A 19,060-nucleotide genomic window follows, 5' to 3' on the forward strand; every position below is an offset into this window, starting at 1 on the left:
CTGAGTGAGTACCCTATTAACCCCTGCTACCAGCGAGCCTGCACTCCCCCTGCAATCTATCCCACTATTCGGGGTCCCGGGGCCTTTCCCTACCCATGGAGGGTAACGTCATCTGGCTGCCCCACTCCATCACCACGGCTACTCCCAAGAGGGCACTGGCGGTACTCCCTATTACCGCACACCACGGGTGGCATCACAAACTAACTCCCCTGTAAATAACCTCCCATCATGTTTCGGAGTGACCCCGAGCCCCCGGGTTGGGAGACCCTCGAGCCATGAGTAGCGACACCAGTGAGCAGTTCGACCGCTGCTGGGGCGGCACTCGTCTGAAACAATGCAGCACAGATAAAACCGTGGCTAACAGGCAGCAGCCTCCACCTGTGCACTTATCTTGGCTGTGTGTCAAAATAAGAGGCGCCGCATGTGGCTTTTTTAAAAATAAATAAATAAATTAATTGATAAATGGGCATGAAGTTCCCTCCAATTTTGATACCCAGCCATGATAAAGCCCGACACCTTGGAGCTAGTATTCTCAGGGGGAGGGACACCCATGCTTATCGGAGCCCTACAGCCTAAAAATAGCAGCCTGCAGTCACCCTGGATTGTTGCATCCATTAGATGAGACAATCCCAGCACTTTACCTGCCTCTTTCTGATTGCCCTGGTACAGTGGCCATTGGGATAATAAGGGGTTAATCACAGCTCACAGCTGCCACTAAGCCCTAGATTAGTAATGAGAGGCATCTATGAGACCTCCCCATTACTAATCTGTACGTGAAAAGAAATAAACACAAACACCCAAAAAATCCTTTATTTGAAATAAAAGCCAAAAAAAACCGACCCTCATTCACCAATATATTAACCCCAAAAGCACCCAGGTCCAACGTAATCCACACAGGATTCCACAACGCTTCCAGCTCTGCTGCATCTGAGTCACAGAGAGCAGCCATAGAACAATGACTGACTAATGTGAGTTCCAGGCAGAGAATGAATGAGCCGCACAATCAGCGGTGACGTCACTCAGGTAAGTTGCGGTCACAGCTGGAGGTTCCCATGGTCCTCCACCTGTGATCACAGGTAACATGACCTCAGAGGACCTTCTGAGGTGGGGTCACTGAGTTCATCGAGGGGATCGGCATCTGGGCAAATGTTTGGGTTCAAGTCCAGTCCCGACTCCGTTTTTTTTTTTTAAATCTAGTTGGACCCACCGAACCCAAATATGTGTGGGTTCGCCCATCTCTAAACATATCAGTGAAGATTCAAGTGGAGGTTGTCTATAATGCATATGTGATGCTCCAGGGCTGTGGGGTACTCGGTCCCTGGCGTGTGGTGCGCAGGGGGGAACAGTCGTGGTCGCGGCCGATGCCCGGTTCCGTGACCCTGAGGGTCGATCTGATAAAAGGGGTGAAGAATGGTAAAGATAAAAGAAAATAAAAATGAAAGAGTTTTCAATTACACCACTTGCGATGTGCAGCCAGGTTATTGAAGCCGCCACTGCAGGGTCCTGCTGGGGCTGGTGGAGCAATGCAGCTTAGCTGTTTTGGGCCCTCCGCAAGCAGAGCTAGGCTCCAGCAGTGGATGATGAAGGGGCTATAGTAAGGGATAGTCAGTGTATGTGTACGGAGGCGAAAAGGAAACAGTCTACACCGGCGGTATTGCAGTTTCAATTTGCCTTTTTTCTTTGGCTTGGTACCTAGACCCGCTGGTGCCGATTTCAGGTGTTCCCGCTCCCCTTGTTCTCCATGCCAACTGTGACCTAGGGTAGCTGTCCTCAGTGCATACTTGTTGATATTGGGTTCCCGTGGCTTAGAGCTTTTGGGGGAGCCCCTTGGTTTCAGTCTTGGTCCTATTGCAGGCAGCCTGGACTATTTAATGGGTGGACTTCTGTCCCTGATCCCAGGTCCCCACTTTGCTGCTGATGCTTCAGACTATTTGGTTGGTGAGAGACCCTGGAGATCTCTTCACCTGGCAGATTTAACAGTTGACCATAAAGTGTCCCACTGTCCTAGGGTCTGCACCCGCCTTGTGCTCAGTCCTGTGAGCCTTGGTTCCATACTTCCACAAGCACCCCGCGGTTCCTGGAGTCCAATACCTTCACAGGTAACCCACAGTTCCTGGAGTCCCGGTTCCTTACTCCACAGTCCTTGTCTCCTTTACAGCGTCCCGTTCTTACTTTAGGTCTTTTCACCTTTCCTTCTTTACTTCACTCCTTCACTTCCAACTCTCCTCACTCCTTCACTTCTAACTCTCCTCCCGCCACCTTCCCAGCTGACCACTGGCCCCTCCCTTGCTGGGTCTCTCCCTAAAGATTGCGTGGCAATTAGCCAATAAGTGCCCATCCCTTTTACCTGTTGCTAGGCAGTCTCCCAGTCTGGAATTGGGGTTATGTATGTGGCCTGAGGGTGCTGGTGTGCTGACTGGCAGGGATATTCCGGGGTTTGGGTTTCCACAGTTCACATTTATTAGTGGCATCTGAGACCTCATGGGTGCTACACATACAAAAGCGAATAAAGTAGGGAGACTTAGTTATACTGTATGTCAAATGTATGATTACATGCAGTACTTGGCAACAGTTAGTCAGCAGGTTTTTGTCATGTAATTTAAGGATATAATCATTAGAAGGAAAAACAGAGAGGGGAACAAATCCAGCACCGTTGTCTTTAAAAATCTTGACATTTATTGGGTCACATTAAAAAAATGTTAATGGATCAACAAAATCTCTCCATGTGCCTTTACACGCCTTACGCGTTTCAGAGAAAAAACTTCTTACTCATAGGCAAAAACAAAGAAATTAAGTGTATATTGGCTTTAAATGGATCTCTTTAAAGCCACTATACACCTAATTTCTTTGTATTTCCTATGATTAACCCCTTCACGACCAATGATGGATATATCCGTCATGGATCGTGTGAGGTTAATCCTCGCCCCCTGCCGTGGGTAGGTCGTGGCAATCCGCACACATATCAGCTGTTTTCAACAGCTGACATGTGTGCCTGCATGTTACGAGTGGAATCACATTCCACCCACAATATTTAACCCCTTACATCTCGCTGCCAAAGTCTGGCAGCGAGATGTATATGTGTGCGGCTATTACTTTTACTTACCGCCACCGCCACCGGAAGTCACGTGCGTGATCACGTGACTTTCGGTGGTTGCCATGGTAGCACAGGGTCATGTGATGACTCCTGTAGCTGACATGAATTGCTTTCGGTTTCACTCAGCCCGCTGCCGAGTGAAGCAGAAAGTGAGCATATCTGCTGTTTACAGCTGTATAGCTGTGATCATCAGATAGGGCAGAGCGATTGGATTATTGATCTATATAGCCCCCTAGGGGGACTAGTAAAATAAAAGTTTTAAAAAATGAAAAAAAAAAAACCTAAATGTTCAAATCACCCCCCTTTCGCCCTATTGAAAATTAAAGGGCTAAAAAAAATAAAAAAATATACACATATTTTGTATCGCCGCGTTCAGAAATGCCCCATCTATCAAACTGTAAAATCAATTAATCTGATCAGTAAACGGCGTAGCGGCAAAAAAATTCCAACTGCCAAAATTTTGGTTTTTGGTCGCCGCAAGTTTTGCGCAAAATGCAATAACAGGCGATCAAAACGTACCATCTGTGCACAAATGGTAACATTAGAAACATCAGCTTGAGATACAAAAAATAAGCTGTCACTGAGCCATAGATCCCGAAAAATGGGAACGCTACGGGAAAATGGCACAAAAAATGACACTTTTATTGGACAAACTTGTGAATTTTTTTAACCCCTTATATACAAGTAAACCTATACATATTTGGTGTCTACAAATGCGCACCGACCTCAGGCATCACAATGATACATTCGTTTTACCATATAGTGAACACGGTGAATAAAATATCCCAAAAACTATTGTGCGATCAATCTTTTTTTGCAGTTTTTCTACACTTGGATTTTTTTTTCTGTTTTCCAGTACACTATATGGTAAAAAATATGGTTTCATTTAAAAGTACAACTCATCCCGCAAAAAACAAGCGCTCACATGGCAAGATTGACAGAAAAATAAAAAAGTTACGGCTCTCGGAAGAAGGGGAGCAAAAAACCCCCCACAAAAATGGAAAACGCTCTGGGGCTGTAGGGGTTAAGGAATTTTTTCTCTGAAACACGTAAGGCATGGAAAGGCATATGGAGGGAATTTGTTGATCCATTAACATTTTGGATTTGTTTCCCTCCCTGTTTTTTCTTGTAATGATACTGTCAGCTGTGGATGCCAACCACGGATACCATGCACCGACCCAAATGGAATTCTATGTAGAGGAGTGGTGAGCTGGAACTTGTTTTTTGTTACTTTTAATTTCAGGATAGCATGAGGTAGGGGCTGAGATTATGATTCCCGGAATGTGTCACTTTTTATGTGATGTGCTGTTGTTTCAATACAATGATTGTTTTATCAAGCGGAGATTAACACTGTCCAGACTACAGCTCACGGGCCTGCTAGACTGACCACTGCCCTTTCCCTGATAAGCATCTTACTGTCAATAGACAATGTACACAGAGAGCTGTCGTGTGGGTGGGGTTAGCTTTCTCATCTGTGCTACATGCTATCTAAAAACTTTGATTAAGTCACAATTGCTACACCAAGTAAATCGGGGGCTCTTGTCTGACATTATACTTCTCTCAGATGAGGTAGCAAAAACCTGGTGACAGAGTTTGTTTGTTTTTTGTCAGAAGATGCAGAATTGGTGCAGGAATTTGATGTATAAATTTCAGCACCAAATGTGTATCTCTTGGCAAAACCCCCCCGTGGTTTTCTGCCAGGAGATGCAGGTCTCATTGAACTGAATGAGCTAACCTGAGGTGAGTTCACTGGGTTCAATGAGGTCACCTGAAGTTAGTTTACCTGCAGTCATATGTGGGGTACCATGGGAACCTCCAGTTTTTACCACAGATAAACTGAGTGACGTCAGAGCTCACAGCTGCGGCTCAGTCAACCTCGGCCTGAAGTCATAGCATACTGTCATGTTCTGTGCCCGCATGCTGTGACTTCAGTATGTAGCAGAGCCGAAATCGTCATGGGATCTCATGTGGATTACATCGGAACTGGGTGTTTTGGGTCAATAAATTAGAGAAAGAGGGTGGGGTTTTTTTGCATTTTATGTCAAATAAAGGAATTTTTTTGGTGTTTATTTCTTTTCACTTACAGTTTTAGCAATGGGGGGGTCTCATAGATGCCTTCCATTACTAATCTAGGGCTTAGTGGCAGCTGTAACCTGTCATTAACCCCTTATATTACCACAATTGCACCAGTGCAATCATGATGAGCCTGTTAAACGGCCTGGATTGTAGCATCTAATAGATGCAACAATTCTGGGTGGCTGTAGGCTGTGCTATTTTTAGGCTGGAGGGCCCAATAACTATGGGTCTCCCCAGCCTGAATACAAGCCTCCAGCTGTTGGCTTTATCATTGCTTGGTATCTTATTTGGGGGGACAACACACCGTTTTTTATAATTATTTAAACAATTTTAAAAAAGCCGCATAGGGTCCCATGTATTTTGATACACAGCCAAGGTAAGCACACGGCTGGGGGATGCATCCTGTAGCTGTATACTTTATCTGTGCTGTGTATCACAATAGGGAATCCTACGTCAATTTTTTAAATTTATTTATTTTATACACCACTATAAAGATGCAAATAGCGTGTGTGATTCCAAGCAATCACAGATGCTGTCACACAGGGTGGGGGCACAGTGTGACTGCAACCAATCAGAGACACTGGGACTGCCGGTATGTGGGGGAAGCAGTGAATATGTATTAGAGTTAATTACCGGTCCCGCAAGTAGTATTACAGCCACACGGAAGACTCGGTAAGTAAAATGCTCGTGTTTTATCCCCTATTTATTATTATCCGGGTGGCTGAATCTGAACAGATAAATGCAGTTCCCTGAGAACTCCGTGTTTGGGGGTCGGTGCACGGATACTAGGTATCTGGTACGGACCCCATAGTTTACAGTTCGGCTTTGCCCATCACTAATTATTTTTCAATGCACACAATACATTTTTATACAGTTTTATTCAAACCACAACGTTTCAAAAAGGAAATGTTTTATCCTCGGCGAATACAACAATTTGTTTTAAATAACATTGAGGAACAGTAAACACAGTTTAATATCAGTATCCAGTGATTTAAGAAAACTTTGAAATAAATATAAGTAGTGTGAGCATTATTGAGCAATATAATATACATATGATGTAGCTATTGTAGGTTTACTTTGTACTATTTCTGTATAGTATACTGTAATTAACATATTGAGGAATTTTCGACATTAAAACAATTCGGAGTAAAATTGAAAAGATGAAAAATCAACTTTTCTGCAGCAGCCCTATGAGTAGGTAAATCTTTGACATCAGTCTCATTGAGTTAATTGCTATATAAATGTCCTGTACAGGACAAAATGATGATGTTTTGAGAAAAATTTGTCTCAACAAATTACCTTAACATGCTTTCTTTCACCCCCCAAAAATAATTCCAACTGGACATTAGGTGCTCTCTTCTGTCAACTTGCTGTTGATTGCCTTTTGTCAAGTGTAATCCATCTCAACAATGTCTTTCTGCTCCTACTCTCCTGTCAGTTACATATAGACATAATACAGTGCTGGGCTTTTAGTTTAAGGATAGGCAAGTCATTGGACAAAAACAATAAAAATGAATGCTGGAAAGTGAAGGAAAAGAAGTTGCAGTACCTGTGGTGCTTGCAGAATACTCACAAAAAACAACTGCCCCCTCAAAAAAGTGGATGGGAGGTAAATATGTTCACTTGGTTCAGAAGAGGATTGTAATGTCTCTAGGAACTGGAGACGACTGCGATCAATATTTAAACACATTCACACTACACTACAGATATATTCATAAGAGACTACGGAATAAACTTTTTGTTGGGAGTGCGTCTTTAAATCTTGTGAGTGGCCCCTAACCATCATTCAACTTGACAGTGTGTGATCTAATAGCCCATTAAATTCAAACCAAACTTCATTTTTTTGAAATGACTCCTCAAGAAAACTAGACTGATATTCGCTCCACATCACAATTATGGTTTTCTGCGGCGTATTCTCTCTTTTAGACTAACATTTATCTGTTTGATGGCACAACTGTAGGAATGTTTGCAGACGTGAAAATAAGATGATGTCTGAATATCATAGCAGTCATCACATATAAAAAAAAGCAAGAGCTACCAGCAGTGTGACACTGTAGAACTAAATCCTTGTGTGAGGTCATCATTAAATAATATTGCTTGACTCTTCACTTACTCTCCTAAAATAAATACCAATCAAGTCTTAGTACACAGTCTACAAACCTAAAGCTGCTATGTACAGAAAATGCTGGATTTAAATGGAGTCAGACACTCAAAGTGACCAACTGTAGGGATTGACCAAGATCAACTGTAGAAGTCGAATAGAGGTCTTTTTCCATCTGTTGCCATACTTTGTTTTTCAGTGAGAAAAGTTAATTTGCAACTCAAGGAGTCCAATAGTGCATTTCACCAAACATCTGTCCTAAGACTTTCTTCTCATTGCCAGGTAGTCCAGGTCACGTTTCTGCTACTTTATAGGAATTTCAGTTCTCTGCCAGTGCCAGCTTGTTTTGATTTTACAAGTAACCAGAGATTCAACGATCCTGTTGACATATGGAATGTAAATTAATTATTATTTATTATTATAACTCCATTTTAAAAACAACTACAATAATTAGGAACAATACAAGGCATAGACTGGTACAGGAGGAGAGAGGTCCCTGCCCGCGAGGGCTCACAGTCTACAGGGGATGGGTGAGAAGACAGTAGGTGACGGTAGAGCTGGTCATGCAGCGGTATAGTGGACTGAGGGTTACTGCAGGTTGTAGGCTTGTTGGAAGAGGTTTTCAGGTTCCTTTTGAAAATTTCCACAGTAGGCGAGAGTCTGATATGTTGGGGCAGAGGATTCCAGAGTATGGGGGAGGCACAGGAAAAATCTTGTATTTGATTGTGGGAAAAGGATGAAAGAGGGGAGTAGAGAAGGAGGTCTTGTGAGGATTGGAGGTAGCATGCAGGTAGGTACCGGAAGACTAGGTCACAGATGTATGAAGGAGACAGGTTATGGATGGCTTTGTATGTCATGGTTAGGGTTTTAAACTGGATTATGTGGGCTATGGAAAGCCAGTGAAGGGATTGGCAGAGTGTAGAGGCCAGGGAATAGCGAGGGGAGAGGTAGATTAGTCAGGCACCAGAGCTTAGGATAGAATCAAAGGGTGCAGGAGTGTTAGAAGGGAGACTACAGAGCAGGAGGTTGCATTCATCGAGACAGGAGATAATGAGGACATGCACTAGTGTTTTTTGCTGACTTTCAGTTAAGAATTGTATGGATCCGGGAAATATTTTTGAGTTGAAGTTGGCAGGGGGAGGAAAGGGTTTGGGTATGTGGCTTAAACGAGAACGCAGACTCAAGGGTTACCCCGAGGCAGTGAGCTTGTGGGACTAGGGAGAGTAAGCAACTATTAATTATGATGAATTTGGTCTGCTGGGGGGTTAAGTGAGTTGATGATGAATTCTGTTTTGTCCACATTAAGTTTTAGAAATCAAGTTGAGAAAAAGGATGAAATAGCAGACAGACATTGTGAGATTCTGGTTAGTAAGAGGTGATATTGGGTTATGATAAAATATAGTATGACATATAATATGAAAATAAGACATGACCAAAATCGCAAAAAATCAGAACAGAGAAGTCACTTGACACGTTGTACAAGCGGCTAGCAAGACGTAGTACAGCATATTCCCCACTCTGTGGCAGCAGAGTAGTGAAGGAGAGTCAAAGTTACACTGGAACAGAACCACAACCAGTCACAACCAGAGACAGAAGGTGGGAAATTAGATATGCAGAGAGAAACACAAACAATAGACAGGAGAGGGAAGTCAGGGACTGGGATAGACGGACGAACGGGGGAGGGTACAGGTCAGGGCATGGTAACAAGGAGTCAGATCAAACAGGAATTCTCACCAGAGCCAGTCACAGGCTGCAGAGCAAAACTATAACCAGCACAGGAATGCAATTGCAGAGACCAGATATAGTGTCTCCTGAAACCAGAACGAGGCTGATGGGAGTTAACCCCTGACAAGACCGGGCTAAGTCTATGAAATTCTGGAGCGGAGAATACCGGTCCTGGATCATAACATCATTTTCACTTTTTTTTACCTTTAGGTAACAAAAACACATCACTCAGTAGATCAGGATGAAATCTATGGAGCATTTGGATGTGTAGAGCTGCTCTTTCATGTGCTTCTGTGCAGCAATAATTCAAAGTTTTTGAACCCTTCAGAATTTTCAATGTTTCTGCATAAATTTAACTTAAAATTACATCAGATTTTCACAAATTTTAATACAAATCTTAATCTTAGTCCCAATATTAGATATAGAGAACCAAGTAAAACAAATAAATAAAAAATAATACACTTGATATTTTTCTAAATGACGAAAATATTCAATATCACATTTCTCAGAGTGACAAAAGTATGTTAACCTGTAGAATTTAGGAGGCATCTTGCAGGTTAAATTAGAGCCTAGTGTTTTTAACCAATGGGATGACAATTATGTGAGTTTTATTTAAAGAACAGGATCTGGCAAAGTCTGATCTTCTGTATAAATGGAAGAAATTTGTGAGCATTACCATCTCCAGAAATGCTCAATCAACAAAGATCACTCCAGGAGCGAAGCATTAACACCGTGTTAAAATAGGAACCCAAGGTAACCTCTAAGCAACTATAGGCCTCTCTCACATTAACTCATATTTGTGATTTCCCCATCAGGAGGACACTGAACAATAGAAAAACAGTGTACATAGCAGGAATGCAAGGAGAAAGCCACTGCTCTCCAAAAAGAACATTGTTGCCCATTTGCCATTTTCTAAGGATGAAGTGGACAAGCTAGAAGACTATTGGAATAATATTTTGTCTATGGATGAGACCAAATTGAGCTTTTTGGTTTATGTTTGGAGAAAGAAAAACTCTGTATTAATAATAAAAAACTCATAACATCTGGGAAACACAGTGGTGGTAATACTATTGGACCTGTTTTACAACATCTAAACCAGGATTGCTTGCCATTATTGAGGGTACAAAAATGTTTAAATAACACTGGGGAACGCAATTTTTTAGGAGTTAGGTCAGACAACTGTTCTTAATTAATTTTTGGATGCTGAATCCAGAAATGATCTCAGTTTTTCTCTATCACGTCAAGTTTTTGAACTATAGGATTTTTGTCTTCTCAAAAATATGTTAACTACTGTACCTAAAAAGTGTTTTATTTTTTATATTGATAATTATGACATATTGGGAGCTGCACACACCTCTCACCACACTGTCTCAGTTGTGACTACTCTTACAAGTTGCCACGTAGCTCTATATGAGTCGAATTGTACTCAGATAACAAGTCTTATTACAGAAATCAGTGCAATTGTGCTTCTATGGCAGGTAAGTTCAGGAGGAAAAACTTGACGTGATAGAAAAAAACTGACTACATTTTTGGAATCAGCATGCCAATTTTAGTATAAATCAGCTCAAAAATCTAACTCAACAGAATTTTTTTTTAAAATTGTTCCCCAGTGTAATATCAGCAAATTGTAAAAGGAAAATGTCAGGAAAACTGTCCACAAGTTGAATCTCAAAAGAATGTAAGTCATGCAGCCAGTCAACGACCCAAAGTACACAAGTCCTACAAAAGAATGGTTAAGAACAGTGATCTCTTAACCATTGGTTATAAACGAGTTTGAACGGCCAAGTCAAAGTCCAGACCATAATCCTATAGAAGAGTTGTGGAAGGATCTGAAGCGAGCAGTTCATGGGAGAAAACCCTGCAACAGAACAGAGTTGAAGCTGTTTGGTAGGGAGATATTGGCTAGACTTCCTCCATGCCAAAGTGCAGGACTAATCAACAAATACTGAAAAATGTTTAGATTTAGTTATGCCGCACAAGGGGGTCACACCGGATACTCAAAAGAAAGGTTCACATACTCTTGCCACCAACACACATCTGACATACAATCATTTTCCTCATTAACACTAGAACTACTGGACTCGTGACACCTATATAGAAATACATGGTGCAAAGTAGTGAAAATGACTACCTCAGTAGTTCAAGTGTTAATAAATGACAAAGTTTGATATTTTTGACTCCTTTGATTTGGTTCTATTTATCTTCCTTTAGGACTAATGTGAAATTTAAATGTAGTTTAAAGTTAAATTTATGCAGAAATATGAATACTACGAATTGGTTGCAAACTTTCAAGGACTCCTGTAATTGCTGAATGTAACATCAAATAGTATATTTTTATTTATTAATTATAATAATTAATAGGTGACTTTTTCTTCTTTCTACAGGTCCCTAGAGGTAAATCAATATTGTTGTCATCTCAAAATACTTCTTGTGTTAATTAACACAGCTCAGATTATTATCAAAGACAATCGGGCAATTTATCCTCCCCTCTGTGCTAGTGTTCCACTGTAAAAAAACCTCTCAAAATTTGTTTCTTAAAAGTTGTGTTTGCACAAAATTTTGTAGCCTTTAACCTGTTTGTGTCCTAAATTTAAAATGGAGGGTGTGATGTAAAACAATTTGACATATTTACCATACTTTATGCTAAAATATTGGCTTGGGTCTGGGGTACTTTCATTTTGTCATCCACCTACAGTTTCAAATTTATTAAAAGGCATGCACTTCTTAAATTCAAGAATGGCTTATTACTCACCCATGTTGATCAATTCCGTTCTGCATCTTTTTGACAACAAAAACTAAAATTTGAACACTGAATAAGTATATAATCCGCAATCCAAATAATTGCTACATATTTTAGTTGGGATAGATCTCTTCCATTTTAGTACTATGGGATGATTAAAACTGTAGTTTTGCTTTAGATCTCTTGGCACATGGCCATACAATGGCTCCATAGATCCTCTGGGTATTGCATGGTAATAAAAAGGCTCCCATAGACTACTGTGGGGTCCTACTGTACCTTGCTATGACTCTGGTTGTGGAATACACCTTTAGATGTCCTATTACTGAGTCATTTTCTGTACTATGAAGACTGTATCTTCATAGTACAACAAATGACTCAGTAATAGGACAATTAAAGGTGTATTCCACAATCAGAGTCATACCAAGGTACAGTAGGACCCCACAGTAGTCTATGGGAGCCTTTTTATTACCAATTCGCTGTTTATGGTGCTTTGACAATGTGTCAAAAAGTTTGCTCTAGTAATACTTCAAATGCTAAAGGGAAAAAATGTTCATGTTGTTTGAGGTGCCTTAGGGTCCCGTTACACGTAGCGACGTTCCAGCGATCCCAACAATGATATGACCTGGTCAGGATCGCTGTAACGACGGCTCCCTGCAGACTCAGGACCGGTGCTCGTTGGTCTCCCGCCATCAAACACGCCGATGCGTGCTGCACAGCGGGAGACCAACGAGCAAAAAATGGTCCTGATTGTTTTGTCACGATCAGTGACCTTGAAGCAGGGGCCCACTTGCTGCTGCTTATTACACACAGCGATATCGCTGGCGAGGTCGCTGATACGTCACAAAACCTCTGACGTTTCAGCGATCTCGCTAGCGATCTCGCTATCTGTGACAGGGGCTTTAGAAGGAATTATTTTCTCCTCGAAGCATTGCTTCTGGATGAGAACAATAGGAAAGCACAACACAATATATCATATAGTGGCCCACAGAGTCACTGTAGCTCCATAACATGCAGCTGTGGAGGATTCTGTCTTTAACCCCTTCTTCACAAGGCTCTGTTATCTGCATGAAACGTTATACCTATAGCTTAATAATCCAAGCAGATTACCCAGGTACACTAAGTAATGTCACTTTATTCATTGAAGTTATTTTTTTTTACATACAATGCAGATCTATACATTATTATACCTCAGTACTGCTCAGTTCTTCCTTGGTTTCTATCCCATTGTGGTCTTGAAGTTGCTCCATTATCTGTACTTCCATGATATCCATATTAGGATGCATGTTAGTCTTTTCATTCTCCCACTTAGCAAAACCTTTGTTCTTCGTTGACTTACTATAAAATTTGCATTTCATCTTAGGAAAGGTATGAGAACCTATGTCACTCCAGCCAGAATCAGACCACACCGGATCTGTTTGTGTAGCCTGACTGGTTGTTGCCCTCTGTAATCGTACTGAAATTTTCCTAGAAGATCCAGTAACCAAAGTGATTGCTCGTCCATCCAAATCTCGACTGTCTCTTCCAGAGGGAGGGAACTCAAAAACTTCGTCTTGCGCTGCGGAAATTAAAAGAAATTTATTATCCAATTGACGTCAGACTTAACTTGAAAATGTCATTATTTTTACTGTTGCAATCAAAAAGGAGGATTGATGGACTCTAAGGATAGGAGAAATCGTTGCTTTACTTTACCCAAACTTTAAGCTTTAGGATTTCCTTCACTCTCTCTGCTACTGACTGACTTATAAATATAGGACCACGGAGCCTTTGAATGTAACAGCTTGCCACGCTTCTCTCTTGCTAATCAAGTGCAGCGATTGTACAACCTTTGCAAGTCTGCAGCAGCCCACGACTCACTTCTTAAGGGTAATTTATCACTATGGAGTTTGCATTAAAAATGTTATCACTATATGTATTATTATTAAATTATGGGGCTTTTGCATATAATTTCAGTGAGCCACTGGGGACTGCCACTTTTATTTGCTAGTAAATGTCAGAGCATAACATTTCCAGCAAATATGGCAGCCCCAGGCCATAGGAGAATGCTGTTAGGTACCAACCCTATCTCTTATACCGTGGCTATATCAGCTGTGAACTGGGCATGCATAGCTGTAAATAAAGCTCAGCTCACAATTTCTCTCTGTCACCAATTATTGATTTGATCTTAGGGGAGCCTAGATCACAGTCATGACCAGTGAACACTAACAAGATCCAGGCACCAGCTCTGTGATGGTGATTTCATCTAGTGACATGTACTCACCACTGGATGAAGTTCCCACCACAACCTTCATGCCCTATCCTGATGAACACTCCCTGTAAATAACTTTGATCCGAGCCGAGCCATGATGTCGTTGCAACTTCTGCTCTCAGATCACAGTAATAACTGGTGAGTGCACATCAGATCCAGGCATCAGTGTTACGGGGAGGAATTCATCCAACATTGAGAACACATCACTGAATTAAACTGCTGATCCCCATAGCTGATGAGTGTTTACAGTTTATTGTGATCTGAGCACCGCTCGGATCACAGCATTTGTTCATCAAATTCTGTCATGTATGTTACAGTCCACAGAACTGTGTATCTACTCATGTGTGGTACAATCCACACAGTCATGTGTCTAATCCTATCATGTGTTATACAAACTGCAGAGCGGCATAACTAATTCTAATGTGTGATACAGTTCTTTGAGCATTGTCCTATTATGTGAGATACAGTCTGTGGGGCCATGTATCCATGTACATTATGTGGAAGTTCCAACTGGGACTATAAGGGTGGAAGATCTATAAGGAGATGTCACAGCCCATGGCTGAAGCACTGCAAACATATTTATAACCTCCACTAACACAAGTTTAGAGAACAAGACCACTAGCAACCTGAGAATTGAAACAAGACACATTATACATTGTAAAAACTGAGTGAAGGTCAAAGGAGGAAGAATAGGGCACTGAATAAACTGACCAGCGCCCCATTTTATACAAAAGCAAGACTTCATTTTTATTTCCTTTCACAAATTTTACCTTATCCAAGTCTAGTTATCAGCATTAGGCCTTGTTCACATTCAGGATATCAACTAAACCACTATGTTAGCAAAAAGACGATGCATTACATTACAGGCAATTTGTTTTTTTTCATTACTTTTCCTAAGAAAAATAGAACTTCCAACTGTTTTCTTGTCAATATTCATGTGCTTTACTGATTCTAAAATGTAAGGTATATCACTGTCTGGTATGTGAGTCTTTTGTTAGTGAATTTTCAGAATGTAAACATTGTCCCATATATTATCATGTACACTTTACCTGGAGCTATAGATGGGCTGCTGGGAAGGGAACCATGGCCGCTGCTAATAGATGCTGCCCTCGAGAGTTTTCTGCATGCTAACACGAGAAGATCTTTACACTGTTTATGGCAATTGGCTCCACAATCTGAAAAGAAATGGATTAAAATTTTAACAATGTATCTAGCTATTGACAGCAAATGTGTGAGTAATTGTAGACTAAGCTTAACCACTTCACGACCGATGACGGATATTTATGTTATTGGCCTTATCCCTACCTTTTATGTGCCTCACATGCTGGGCCCACATCTTACCCTTTTCTTGATGACTGATTTAATCAGTCATTATGGTCCTCTAACAGTTGCGGCTGGATCCAAGTTCCACACATGGCTGTTATCCAGTTAAATGTTGCTGTCAATAATTGACAGCGGCATTTAACACTCGCTAACAGGAAGCGTGTCATTAATCCCGCCCATCGGTGCACCCATCTCATGATTGCAGGACGCAGATGGGTTGTCATGACAGCCGGGAGTCTACTGATGATTCTCCTGTGAATGTTGGCTGCGAGTCGACATTCATAGGAGTTCATTATTTCTGCTATACAGTGCAGAGATGATGCATTGCTCTGCACAGCACAATTGGACGATCACAGCTTTAAGTCTCCTAAGGTGTCAATCAAGTACTGTTAAAAGCAAAATAATAAAGTTTTTAAAAAATATAAAAAACACAAAAGTTCAAATCACCCCCTTTTTGCCATATTAAAAATAAAAACAATTTAAAAAAAAATTAAAAAACACATTTGATATCACCGAGTCCAGAAATGTCCAATCTACAAAAATATCAAATAAATTAAGTAAATGGCGTAACGAGAAAAAAAACCTTCAGAATTACATTTTTCAGGTTTCCGCAACATTGCAATAAAAGGCAATGAAAAAAAAATGCAACCCATGTCCACTGTGCTTCTTTTTTACTTAGAGTAAACTGACCTGTGGTGCGTGTTTAAAATCAACAATCAATATCTTTTGCAGGTAGGCTGAGTTTTATGTGCAGATTTTCTCCTTTGGGTGGGCACACATGATCATCCATTGCAGCGTTTTATACACAGCGTGTTTTCGCTAAGTCTACAACATTGCATTGCACAGTAGAAGCAGAGAGGATGGATTTATAACAATCTCCTGCCCACTGTGCTTCTTGTCCCCACCTCGTAAACTGACCTGCGGTGCGGCTTTCCGAGCCGTAACATGTCAATTTATGCTCACAGATGTGAGTGTTCTCCACATGGAGAATAGAGAAAAAGTCCGCAGTGGCCCAAATCCTGATCGCTGGCACTAGACACTGTGGTCACCTGCGGACAGCACTTGTGGCCCGCAGGAGAAAACACGCTGCATCCAGGATGAAGCATATGAGGATTGTGTGCACATACCCTTAAGCCTGCTTTACACGGTACGATCTATCGTGCAATTTCACGATCACAGAGATGAGCGGGAAGTAAACATCCCGCCCACCTCCTTCCTTCCGCATAGCCGGCGGCCGCAGGTAAGCTGTGTTCATCGTTCCCGGGGTGTCACACGGGGCGGCGTATGCGACCCCGGGAACGATGAACAACCGGCGCCATTTTAATTAAACGAGATTATGAAACCGAGCGGCGAGTACACGACTCACGATTTGTGAGCGATACTGCGTCGCTCGGAGGTGTCACACAGCCCGACGTCGCAAGCGATGCCGGATGTGCGTCACAAGAACCGTGACCCCGACGATCTATCGCACGATAGATCGTCTCGTGTAAAGCACCCTTTAGAATGGCATTGGATGTAAAAAAATCTGCAGCCAAAAAAATGAGCATTTTATGTGCAGTTCTGCGGAAATGCATCAAAAACACATGTAATCCGCACATGATTATATAAAGTTTTGTCAAAGCCAAATATCTGGAAGTATCAAAACAAAGCTTTAGTTAAAGCATGATATACAAAAAAGATACAAACAACGTAGCATGAAAAATGCAATAATATTGCACTTTAAAACGCCATTAAAAAACACAAGTAATCTAATTTACATTATAGGAGCAGAAAATCTGCAACATCAATAAGTGACCAAATACTTGTATGTGTGTGTGTGGGTGTGGGTGTGCAAATATACATAGAGAGTAAATAGGAGCTGGAAAGTGACATCGTGCAAAATAGGGTCTTATCCAATTAAAATCAAAGGTGAAACAACTCAGAAAGGCTTACCTTGTGTGGTTGTGCAAGTCACAACCACCATAAAATGCCTGAGATCGCTGCAGAACCCACATGGAGATACAAACAATGGAAGGAAGAAAAGGGTTAATCTCCTGCGTCACCAAACCAGTTCAGGTCCTGATGAAGAAGCCTCTGATGGCTTTGAAACACGTTGACCAATAAATCACATTTTATCTACATCATTTGGACTGGTTTGGTGTAGCGGGAGTTTAACCCTTTTCTTCCTTCCATTGTTAATATACATAGAGAGAAAGAGAGATTGGCATTATATAAATGAAGATTAATGTATTTTGTAATAGTGGCTGTCCACGGGTCAAGGACAAGGGTAGAAACAAACGTGTATACAGAGAGAACATCATAGTAGTGCAGCTGCTGCTTTCTATCAGTTAAAAATAATTAAAAACAAGCAGCAAAAGACTTCTTCCAGGAAATCAGCATATGCAATTCTATGCTGTCCTGTTTGTATTCTCTCTTAAAGATCAAAAAAGTTAAAATAATGTAAAATTAAAATAATAAATGCGATCAATGTGTTAACATGTTGAAAATTAAAATATTAGTAGCTTAAAAACTGTTACTCTTTCCTAGCAAAAGCTATACATAGATGGAGGTTGATGAGAGAACGGTTTATCTGGATCATCCAGAAATCGTACTATAACACCTGCTTACTGTAATCAACTCATGATGATCCACAGCGATGCATAAAGCTACGCCAGTAAGTGATATTAATGTTACATAATTGTAGAGTTACATATAAAGAATCTGCCTATAAATTTATAAAAAAAAATCGTTAGAACTGTATTTTACTGTTTATCAAAATAGAGTTCATGTAATGAACACACATCAGAAATATGAAATGTAATGTTTCTTGGATGTTTTCGTGACATATTGTACTTCATGATAGTGGCAAATTTAGGACAATAGTTTTTGCGCTTATTTGTGAAAATATTGAAAAATCGGCAAACATTTTGAAAATAGATAGGCATGCGGATAAGACACACATAGACTGTCTTTCGCTCCGGCCTGGAGACAAGGTATGGCTCTCTTCTAGATATGTCCACCTCAAAATTTCTTTCTACAAGTTGTTCTTGTTTAATTGGTCGCTTTGAGGTGCTCTAGCAGATCAATTCTGTGTTCTATACGTTATATGTCAGTGGGAAAGACATCTTTGAGGTAAAAAAAATCCTTGCCATGAAAAATGTGAAAAGTAAAACCCTCTTTTTCATTGATTGGAAGGGTTTTGGTCCTAAAGAGGGGTCATGGTAGTCCAAGGAGAATATTAATGCCCCTCTTCTCCAGAAGAGTTTCCTTTCAAGCCTGGAAAAGTGGGGGCTTAAGGGAGGTACTGTAACTCCATTATCGGCATCCCCGTACTGTCTTGCCCTGTTCCCTTGGTGGGGATGATGGCACAATCACCTTCCCGGCCACCCAGCAGTGGCTTTTGACTCAGCTTTTGCCGCCTGCTCCCAGAGCCTGCGCACATTGCATATTTCTCCTGGGAGCATGCTTAGGGCGCAGGACATTGGGCACTAACCTGGAAGTGCTTTTCAGCCTATGGCTCAGAGGCACTAGGTACTTAAAGCATACTCCCGCTATGGGAGGAGCCTCTGTCAACATGGTCTATTACTAGAAACGCATTGAAAAATTGTTTCCAAAGAAGCCAAGTAGTTCATGCAAAGACCACTATATAAAACCTTGTTTCTTTATTGGAACAAGCTTGGTTGACATGTGAAAGCCATCTCTGACGCATTTCTGGCGCATCACATGCCCTGCTGTATCTGTCGCACCAGCTGCACTTGCCATATCAGACATATCCTC

At 41.2% G+C, this 19,060-nt stretch overlaps 1 protein-coding gene across 2 annotated transcripts in view; it reads right to left on the reverse strand.

Moving 5' to 3' along the window:
- Nucleotides 1-6,091: 6,091 nt before the first annotated feature.
- The window catches only part of RASGRP3 (RAS guanyl releasing protein 3), a 183,600-nt gene continuing 170,631 nt past the window's right edge, over nt 6,092-19,060 (reverse strand). For both annotated transcript variants that reach the window (XM_075338148.1, XM_075338145.1), the window contains 3 exons: nt 15,031-15,156; nt 12,924-13,291; nt 6,092-7,650 (listed from right to left, as the gene is read on the reverse strand). In XM_075338148.1, the coding sequence (XP_075194263.1) occupies nt 7,642-7,650; nt 12,924-13,291; nt 15,031-15,156 (503 nt within the window). In that variant the 3' untranslated portion in view covers nt 6,092-7,641. The remainder of the gene's footprint in view (nt 7,651-12,923; nt 13,292-15,030; nt 15,157-19,060) is intronic.

Source organism: Anomaloglossus baeobatrachus, chromosome 3 (genome assembly GCF_048569485.1).
Source record: "Anomaloglossus baeobatrachus isolate aAnoBae1 chromosome 3, aAnoBae1.hap1, whole genome shotgun sequence".
NCBI classification, from domain to species: domain Eukaryota; kingdom Metazoa; phylum Chordata; class Amphibia; order Anura; family Aromobatidae; genus Anomaloglossus; species Anomaloglossus baeobatrachus.